At 34.8% G+C, this 11,276-nt stretch overlaps 1 protein-coding gene across 1 annotated transcript; it reads left to right on the plus strand.

The window, feature by feature from the left end:
* Positions 1–413: 413 nt before the first annotated feature.
* Positions 414–4,449, plus strand: LOC100815480 (3-hydroxy-3-methylglutaryl-coenzyme A reductase 3). The gene is made up of 4 exons (XM_003547838.5): positions 414–1,731; positions 2,560–2,741; positions 2,839–3,185; positions 3,721–4,449. Exons 1-4 carry the CDS (start codon positions 740–742, stop codon positions 3,961–3,963), a joined length of 1,764 nt encoding a protein of 587 aa, XP_003547886.1. The 5' UTR covers positions 414–739; the 3' UTR covers positions 3,964–4,449.
* Positions 4,450–11,276: the final 6,827 nt, after the last annotated feature.

Consider the following 11,276-nt stretch of genomic DNA (forward strand, 5'->3'; position numbering starts at 1 on the left):
TAGTTGGGTTTATACATGGTTGATGGAGTCGAATCAAATCGGTTTGGTTATGTCATCAGATTCCGAATGGACTGATTGGACCGGATTGAATCGAATTTTTAAACACGACAAAAAATAATTAACTCAGGAAATATTATATATTGAATTTTATAAAAAGAAATAAATATTATTTTATATTTAAATTTTATGAATAGGAAAAAAAGTCAGTAATAAATAATAGAAAAATATAATAAAAAAGAAATAAAATAATAATAAATATTAATAAAATGTGTGGAGTAACAATATCATCACATGTGTTTGATAAATTTCGGGAAAAAAAGGTCAGCAATAAATAACAGAAAAATATAATAAAAAAGAAATAAAATAATAATAAACATTAATAAAATGGTGGAGTAACGAAATCATCACATGTGTTTGATAAAGTACTCTACCAAATCGCGCGGAGAATAAAAAAGCAAATAAGTGCGATAAACAAGGGTTGCACGCTCTCCGCGTGGGCAACGGTGCTGCGCGGCAACCTCTATCTCTTTTTCTATAAAAAACCTTCTAATTTCAAGCTCTTCCTTTCAACTCCAATTCCAACGGATCTCAACTCCCATTTCTAGCTCCCTCCCTCCCTCTGCTTTTCTTCTCTTCTCATTTTCCTTCGAACCTCCTAATCTCTCCCTCCAGCTTCTGGGTTCTCCATTTTCCCTCGTTTTCTGCATCTGCATTTCGTAGATTCAGTTCTCATCGGAAAATGGACGTTCACCGAAGACCCATTCCTTCTTCCGGCGAACACCGACAAACCCAGAAGCTGAAGACCACCACCACCACCACCACCGATTCGAAATCGCAATCGCAGGCGCTTCTGCCTCTCTACCTCACCAACGCCCTCTTCTTCGGGGTGTTCTTCTCCGTCGCGTACTTCCTCCTCCACCGCTGGCGCGAGAAGATCCGCACCGCCACTCCCCTCCACGCCGTCAGCCCCGCCGAGACCGCCGCCATAGTCTCCCTCGTCGCCTCCGCCGTCTACCTCCTCGGCTTCTTCGGCGTTGCCTCCCGCGCCTCCCTCGACGAGCTATCCGACGACGAGATCATCCTCAAGGAGGACTCCCGCGCCCTGGGCCCATGCCCCGCGGCGCTGGCGGACTCCTCCTGCCTGCTCCCCAACAAAATTCAAAACCAATTCCCTCTATCACCCAAGGCCATCCACAGCGTGACGAAGGAACCACAAGTGGACAGCCCAGTCCCCATCTCCTCGTTCTCGGATGAGGACGAGGAGATCGTACAAGCCGTAGTGTCGGGCTCCATCCCATCCTACTCACTCGAGTCGCGGCTCGGCGACACACGCCGGGCCACGGCCATCAGGCATGAGGTGGTGCAGAGGCTGACTTCCCGATCCCTGTCAGGTTTACCCCTGGAAGGTTTCAACTACGACTCAATATTGGGGCAGTGCTGTGAGATGCCGATAGGGTTCGTGCAGATCCCCGTGGGAGTAGCGGGACCACTGTTGTTGGACGGGAAGGAGTACACCGTGCCCATGGCCACCACTGAAGGGTGTCTCGTTGCGAGCACCAACAGAGGGTGCAAAGCTATCCACGTCTCCGGTGGGGCCTCCTCGGTGTTGCTCAGAGATGGCATGACCAGAGCACCCGTTGTTCGGTTACCCTCCGCTCAGCGCGCCGCGCAGTTGAAGTTCTTCTTGGAGGATCCTCTCAACTTCGATTCGCTTGCTGTCGTTTTCAATAAGTATTGTTCTCTTCTTCTCTGTTTCTCCAACGCTTTTTAGTTTGGTGGAAGGACAGTTTTTTTTTTTTAACGCGCTTTTTTTAATTTCTTTTTCAAGTTTCTTTCAAAACGTTTCTTTTTTTAAGAGAGTTAAGTTGCGATTGCGATGTTTTACGTCGGTATTGCCAAAACCACGGGCTAATAGCTCTGGTGTGAATAATGAATATGACCACCAATGATTGCGATGTGGTTGAGGAAGTTTCCGAAACCATGTTTTAGGGAAAGAAAATAGTAAGTAAAGGGATATTAGTCTTAAAATCTTAGGCCTTTCAACTTTCGTGAGAAACCTTTTTTGTTACGAGTTTTGTTATCGAGGTTTCACTATGTAGTGTGAAGATTAGGAAATGATAGTAAGTGATGGAATGTTATTTGTTTTTTTTTTTTTTTTTTTTTACTTTTTACGTTTTTTTTTTTTTTTTTGCAATTTGACTGAAAATGTTTTATGGGCAAGCTGTGTTGGTTTAAAGTTGGTTGAGTGAGTGTTTGGTAACAAATTGAGAATCCACGTTCACTGTAAAATCACAGTAAAATCAACATAAAAGCAACTATTTGTTATTTCTAGAAGCCACGTTGAGTGCAAATCAACGGGTTGTCAAACACATGAATTTTAGCCGTGTCTTGATGATTTTGACAGGAATATGCTACATTTTTATTTTTTATTTTTTGTTGATTGTAGGATTTCTTGTAATTACATGTGTGGAAATGTTATGGCTTTGTGTTTTTGAGAATTATTGCTAGTCATAATTAATATGGTTTCTTAATGTGCTATCGTTTAATGGACATGCGCAGGTCAAGCAGATTTGCCAGGTTGCAGAACATTCAGTGTGCTATTGCGGGCAAGAATCTGTACATGAGATTCCGATGCAGCACTGGTGATGCCATGGGGATGAACATGGTGTCAAAAGGTGTTCAAAATGTTCTTGATTTTCTTCAGGATGACTTCCCTGATATGGATGTTATTGGAATCTCTGGTAAACATGGCCCTCTATATGTGTTTTTGCTACATTGTTTTTTGCCATGGTTGAAAGCAGTTGCTGAAATTGTCACATACCCTTTGTTCTGTATCAGGCAATTTCTGTTCGGACAAGAAAGCCGCAGCCGTGAATTGGATTGAAGGGCGTGGCAAGTCTGTGGTGTGTGAGGCCATAATTAAGGAGGATGTTGTGAAGAAGGTGTTGAAAACCAGTGTGGAGGCCCTGGTCGAACTTAATATGCTCAAAAACCTTACGGGCTCAGCCATGGCTGGTGCTCTTGGTGGGTTCAATGCTCATGCTAGCAATATTGTGTCTGCTATCTACATTGCCACTGGTCAGGATCCTGCCCAGAATGTGGAGAGTTCTCACTGCATCACCATGATGGAAGCTATCAATGATGGCAAGGACCTTCACGTTTCGGTGACCATGCCCTCCATTGAGGTACCACTGTTTCTCTGATCTTAAATGGTGTTGTCCTTTTTAGGTAGAGTATAGTTCATATTTTATGAAGTGGATATTCGTCTGAATTAGTAGATGCAAGTGCAAGTGGTGGTCCCCCATTACACATATAAGCATGCCTTGCACGGTTGTATTGACACATGATCAAGGTAGTGGGCTGGTGGGTTGGTCCTTTGCCTATCTCTGGACCTTGCATTTAACTCCTAGAAGAAAATATCATCAAAATCTAAGATTCAGTGCCCTCAATATTTATGTGAAATTGGTTTTAGCTCAAAATTGTTTTTTTCATTGTCATTGTTCTATGTCTGCATTCTGTTTTTCTCACCTTAGATAGTGGAAGGAAAGCATTTATTTCTTGCAGTGAGTATTGTACATGGCATACTTATCACCATGTTCTTTGTGAATGAATTCAACTAAACCTGTTTTATTCTTACTTTAATTCCTTCCTTTTTTTCAATTGCACCCATAAGCATAACTAGCTTCAGGATAATGATAACATCCTCCTTGTGGTTCTCAGGTTGGTACTGTTGGAGGCGGCACACAACTCGCATCTCAGTCAGCATGTCTTAATTTACTTGGTGTCAAGGGTGCCAATAAAGAATCTCCCGGTGCAAATTCTAGGCTACTGGCCACCATTGTAGCCGGTTCAGTCCTAGCTGGGGAACTATCACTCATGTCTGCAATTGCAGCTGGACAACTTGTTAAGAGCCACATGAAATACAACAGATCTAGCAGGGATATATCTACAATTGTCCAATGAGCTGGCCAAAGTACAATTAACTTGTGTTAGAGACTAATAAGCGAATCATCAGATAACGACAAAAATAACTAAAAAAATTGGTATTGATGGTGGGAGGGGGTAAAATAAAGTGATGATTGGCATCTTCCATGAGCAAATCCAGCTCCCCAGAAGCATGTGGTTGGTTGGTTGGCATTCATTGAATATTGGCTTCGCATGAGGCATTTTCTGTTATGGAGATTGTACAGAGGGACTTGAATTAGAGGGTGGAGGTAAACAGGAGCCTCACTTTTGGGATTAGAGTTCTCTTTGTTTTCCAAAAAAGGGAAAATCAGTTTGTGTGTTGTGTTATCCTCTTGTTTAAGGCTTACTGCTTCAGTGATGTGGTATTTTGGCGTGTTGTATTTTTATGTGTTGTAATCTCCATCTTGTTAATTTGTAATTGTAGCAAGAGATGTCTCCCATTGGGATGTAGAGTTGTTAATAATAGTTTCTGGTTGCTCAGCATACTTTTTCTCTGTCCCTAATCATCCTTTTTTTTTTTTGAAAAATGTAAATTATATTAAATCTAAAATGATATAATAATAAATGTGACTTACCCGCATTTAAAGAAAATAAAAAATCTCTCTAATACAAGAAGACCTATATCAAGATGTTAAAACAAATGCAACAGGTGCGTTTGTCTATACATAAGAAACTTAATTTTGCTAATAACTTCTATTATAGAAAATTGATAATCTTTAAAAATCTAACTTGTTCCTAGACAATCACGATGTAGTTGTAATTGTAATAGTCAAGTTGTAATTGTTATAGTCAGCTAACTTAATTTTTCTCGAACACCTGGTGTGGATCTGTCCCTCCCTAATTAGAGAGTCACTAATTACATTTTTTTGGGGGTTGGCATGTTGTGTGGATCTTGTTACATTGGTACCGTCCTTTTGATGGTTGGTATGCATGTTGTTGTGTGGATCCTGTTAATCTGGTCTTTTAAACACGTGAAAAATATTTGAGCCATTATTTTGTGGTTAGTTGTTTGTGCGCACCGGCATATGTGGACGGGAATAAAAGTAAATTCTAAAAAATCCAAAATCATTTTTTTTTAAAAAAAAATTCGGTTTGAAGATGGTTTTTAAAGTTTTTCTAAGAATGAAAATGAGTGTGAAAGTGGTTTCAAATTTATTTTCTCAGGATTTTTTTTGTGGAAGATCTGTTCGAGTGATGTAAACTATGCATGTTTTATTTAATGAGCTGTCTAATCGTGGATTTAATAATAATAATAAAATGACATTTAATATTTTTGTATTTGAATTCATTTATAATAATTTATATTCTTAAAAGAGTAGGATAATAATTTTTAAATTTTATATTATAAGAAAATGATTAAAGATCCGGTAATTTTATTCATATTGTTTAAATCAAGTTTTTTTTTTAATTTTTTTTCAATAAAATAAAATAAAATAAAATTTATTCAAATTATATTGTTTAAAATAATTTTTTTAAAATTTAAATACTTTTTTAATAATATTATTTTAAAACAAAAAATAAAGTATTTTTTATAATTTTCTTAAACATTTATTTTTCTATTTATACAAAAATAACTTGGATGTATAGTATCTCTCACATTCATAAGTCATAACTAGATTTTTTTTAAATACATTTTTTCTCCTACTTTTTTTCAATCTACACTATTTTGCAATTTAATTTTCAATATATACTACTTGGAACTTTCTCTCTCCTTTTTGTTTTTTTTAAATTAAAAATATTATAAAATATAAATATTATATTATATAATTTTTTTATTTGGTTTTAAAATTACTTATTTATTAAATTAAATTTTATAATTTTGTTTTATAATTTTTTTTAAAGAAAATGATATTATTAAATATAATTATTTTTGTTTTATTATTTAATTTACTTAACATATTTTTTAGGTGAATATTTTTATTTAAAATCTGAATTTTCTAATAGAATTATTTTTAATATAATTATATTACTGAATATAATTAGTTTGTTTATGTCATTAGATTTAATTAAAAATGAGAAGACTTTTTGTTTAACAATTTATTTGTAGAATAACATTATATTGCATTATCAATAAAATACTAAAACAATTACACTTGACTAAGGAAAAAACTTAAGATGGACATATGTTAGGACAATTGTTTCTGTTATAACCATGTTGCCGGCAAATTCCACATTTTTTTCTACTTTCTTGTTCTTTTTCTTCTTCGTCCATCTCAGTAGGAATGCGAGTTGAAACGGGATGACCCTTTGCAGCCTTCTTTCTCCTTCGATCAGGACCCCACTGATCTCGTTCATATTTTTGCCACATTGATTCAGGTGGCAGTAAACCAAAGGAGTTCTCGTAGACGTGCAAAATGTGTTGTAAAGTTGATAGCATCGACACATAGTTTATGGGATCAACATTGACAGATTTACAGGCAGCCATGACAGGAGAACACGGTAAGTGTTTAGCCTGATATTTACCACAATCACACTTTTGGGATTGTAGCATTACTCTAAACCTTTCAGGTGGTCTGGGTGTTTGAAGTGGGGATTGAGTCTTTGTTATAATAAAAGTGTGATTGTGTCTGTCAAATTCATTTACAATGTGTGTATTAGATTCTTGTTGACCATTATTCATTGCATTAGAGACGACTTCAGAATATTGTGAGCTAGAGTTGATCATTGCCTGAGTTTGTTGACCTCTAATAGCAAAAAGTTGTGTGGTTTTGAAATAAGTCTCCTCAACCAACGATGACACTGGCAAATGTCTTGTGTTTTTTAACATGGAATTAACAGACTTAGACAAATCGGTAGTCATATGTCCCCAACGTTTTCCCTCATCGAAGCAGTACCCAATTTTGTTTGGGTAATTGATCAAGCCATTTAGCTGTACTTGGCTTATTCGCACGGATATCCCCAAGATGTCGCCAGTGCATCTTCTCAGTGTATGCGTAACCTGTAAATATTCAATCAATCTATTACGTTATAAAATTTAATTGAAAGTAAAATTTAAAGAATATATAAAATAAATTCTCACCAGCCAGCAAGAGTGGTTTTTTTTTTTAAATGTTTGCAGTTTGAGTTACCACGAAGAAAGCTTTGTGCAATGTGGCACAGACAAAAGAAATGGGATGTGTCCTGAACCCATAAGTTAGTTAGGTTGTTGTAGGCACTTATAATTGAGGGGTGTCTGTTTGATATGAGAGAAATGTTAATTTGTGGAGTAACATGTCTTCACAAATTCTTTAGAAAAACCCTAAAGCTGAAGTTGTCTCCCTCCCCTTCTACAATGGCATAGGCAATCGGGAAGATATGGTTAGCTCCATCTTGTGCGGTAGCTATCAACAGTGTGTTAGTATACTTCCCGTAAAGCCATGTACCATCTACTTGTATTATGGGTTTGCAATATGCAAAGCCTTTAATGCATGAACCAAATGATCAAAAGACACGTTTAAACATTCTTTTGTCTGGTACAATTTCTCCTCTGTCATACACATATTCTGTTTGAGCAGCGATCACAGTCCCGGGAACAGAAGATTGCAAAGATCCCAAAAGTTTTGGCAGTTTGGCATATGATTCTTCCCCGTTTCCATGAATCATCTCCAACGCTCTTTGCTTTGCTAACCATGTCTTCTTGTAGGATGGGATATAATTCATGAACGTTTTGATCTCTGCAATCAATGTCTTGATGGAGACGGTTGGGTTTATTTTGAAATTGGTTGGATGATCTGTGCTATGACGTGTTTGTCAAGTTACCGATGATCTTGTCTGAGCATTGGCGCGAGACAAGTGTGATGACCTTTGATACTCTTGATAATCCATTTGCTATGTCTCTTTGAATTGCATGCGCCTAAGCTCCACGTATAACCATTTTCATGTAATTTACACACGAAGTTTAGCCTTCTCTGGTCAGAGTAAATTTTTCTGCAGTCAAAAGGATTTCTTATATTGTATTCTTTGACTGCTCGAATACATTGTGCTTTTTCATCGAAAGCCATGCCAACCTCAAGTGCACCTGTTGGTGGTTGTACATTATGTTGTTGCTAAAAAAAATGGTGTCGATCAATGTAGTGTGGTAGGTGGTCAAAGTTCAAGTCTACTGGACACCTAGGTTGGTGATACTGCAATGGAGGTGACGGAGGTGTCATTGGTCTGCCAACACCCTCGTCATCGCTTTGGTCATCACTTTGGTCATTGCTATCCTCATTGATGTGATCAAAGAACTGTTGGTCCTCATCCTCACTAAAATCATCCATGTTTTCATCATGAAATCGTATAATGAGATCTTCGTTAGTGATGGGATGTTCATTTCGGTTTGATGTTTGCGTTTGTAGTTGTTGTGAAGGTGGTGTAAAGGGATATGAAGGATGATTTTGTTGGGCATCAAAAAAAGATGGATTTTCGGATAATAGTTGTGTGTATGAAGTATAAATGTCAAAGGAGTCTTGTGTTTCAAGGTTGTTGTATGAAGATACTAGATTATTGAGGTCTATGTTGTTATACGGTAATTGTTATGGGGGTGATAGTTGTTGTTGTGGACATGAGGGTTATGGTGATGATGGTTGTGGTTGAGGAATAAGGTTTGTAACAACATAGAATTCGGTAGAATTCAATTGTGGATTCTAAAGAATTGTTTCCATCGCGCTTCTGAGATCGTCATTGTCTTGTAGTTGTGCTGAAATATAACGTGTTTGACCCTGATGAAATGAAATAGGGACACAAAATAACAATTGAACAATTTTTTCAGTTGCTCAAGTAGGGAGACGATTCTTATTTTTTCGAATGAATTGTGTAAACGTAATAGAACGATTGACGTATATAAATATTGGGTTCGCAGATGTGTACATCGATCCACAAACTGAGTCGTGTGCAATGTGACCATTGTGGTAAATGATGGTCGAAATTTCTTTAGGTGGAGTCATTGTGGTAAAGAAAGGGATAGAGATAATAACAGAAAAGAGAGGAAGAGTTCTCTGGCTAGAGAGTAGTAGTGAGAGTGCTCTAAGACTCAATGTCTTTTCTCCTTGGCTTGACTCCCTTTATATTTTTTATATCTTTTGGATTTGTTTTGCTTTTCTTTTCATATCTGCAAGTCATAAATAAGAAAAATATCAATTCACATTATTTAAGCAAAAAAAAACTGCTAATTAAATATCTTTAAAGATATTTTCAATATATTTTTATTATAAAAATAGCTCATATTTAGCAATTATCAATATCTTTTGGATATTTTAATCTTTTTTTTCATATCTGCAAGCTATAAATAATAAAAATATCAATTATTATCACTTAAGCCAAAAATAATTGCTAAATAAATATTTTTAAAGATATTTTCAATATATTTTTATTTAAAGATATTTTCAATAAATATTTTTAAAGATATTTTCAATATACCAGTTACTACTGTTTGAAATTTTATGTCTATTGTATATGATAGACATATCAATTATTTTTTTACTGTATTTTTTAGTTTATTTTAATACTACTAACTAATTTTCTTATTTTTTTAATTAACGAACATAATACAAAAATATCAACAACACATAAATTTAACTACAAAAGTATATACAAAGTAACTAAAAAATTGTATTATAATTTTATTCAATTTTTTTTTATTTTTCTTTATCTGTATATTTTTTCTTTTAAAAAAATAAAAAATAAAATTATAAAATTTAATTTAATAAATAAATAATTTTAAAACCAATTAAAAAAATTATATAATATAATATTTATATTTTATAATATTTTAAATTAAAAAAAGGAGATAGAAAGTCCCCAGTAGTGTATATTGGTAATTAAATTGTAGAGTAGTGTAGATTGGAAAAAAGTAGGAGAGAGAATGTGTATTTATTAAAAAAAACCTTCATAACTACCATACATGATATAAATCAGTTTTAAAAAAATTATATGTATTTGAAATTCTGTTTAGATTAGGTTATATAATTAAAAAAATAAAAATAATTCAATAAATAATTATAAAGTTTATATGATTTAAATAATTTTTAACCTTAAGAAATGGTGTGACGATATAATTGATGAGTTGACTGGATTGTGCATGTAACAATAGTAAATTGAATAAGTTTTTCGAAAGGTAAAAAAAAGTTTTTAAATTGAATATAATTATAAAAGAGAATTTCAAACAAAATAATAACAATAAAATTGAAAGCAAAAAAGCTAGTAACTTTTAAACTACCTTATTTTTCCTAAGCTATTATAAGCTAGCTTATCAAAATAAGTTACTTAATGTTATTTGTGAAAAATAAACTTTTGTATTAACCAAATAGTCAAAGTATAAGCTAGTTAAAGGAATAAGGAATTTATAACCTAAGAAGAAAGATGATTTTGGAATTAAGATTTTGGTGATAAATTTTTAAAATCTTAATAATACCCTTCTTCTCCGCGTCCTCTGCCTCCTCTTCAATCCTATGCTCTATGCTCGTGCTTTTTGTTGAATCAGAATGTGAATTGGGATTGTGCAATTATAGGTAACTTGTTGAATTAAATGCTTGATTTGATGATTAATTAACCAGCACTTTCCATTTCATCAGGTCAAAGTCTAGTCATGATTAGTCAATATTCTTAACTAAATACACAAGTAGAAATTTAGTAATTCGATCAAGCTTATATAGCCAAGCCTCTTTTATCTTCCTTGGACCTGAATGTTTTGGGTGGGCTTAATTTGGGAGTCCAAATCTATTTCTAACTTTTATAGTTAGGGGAATCTAGAAAAAAATTTAGAACCTGATGTTATGTTTACCACTTAAGACTCTCATTTCCCAAGCAAACTATTAAGACTTGAGAGGAATTCTCATCCACTCTCTTCCTATTTTCCAGGTGACCATCTTTGAAGTGGGAGAAAATTTTGCCTTATCAAGAGTTAGGGAATCTATTTTCCATGTGACCATAGTTGAAGTAGGGGACACTTTTCCCTTATAAAGGATTACAAGATGGCAGTTATAATCTTCTAAGCAATTTCCAATATCTCTCCTTCTACTTACTCTTTAATTTATTGTCCTTTTATTTGGGATTTTGGTGTATCTGTGGAAAAGTGAATGAGAAAGGAATGTTGTAATTTCTTATATTTTACCATTGTGATCTAGTGGAATTTCTAAGGGGAAAGACCTCTTGATAAACCTCAATATCTCTCCTTCTACTTACTCTTTAATTTATTGTCCTTTTATTTGGAATTTTGGTGTATCTGTGGAAAAATGAATGAGAAAGGAATGTCGTAATTTCTTATATTTTATCATTGTGATCTAGTGGAATTTCTAAGGGGAAAGACCTCTTGATAAACCTCAAGAATCATGTCCACGGCTCTTGAGAATGAA

Source organism: Glycine max, chromosome 16 (genome assembly GCF_000004515.6).
Source record: "Glycine max cultivar Williams 82 chromosome 16, Glycine_max_v4.0, whole genome shotgun sequence".
NCBI lineage: Eukaryota > Viridiplantae > Streptophyta > Magnoliopsida > Fabales > Fabaceae > Glycine > Glycine max.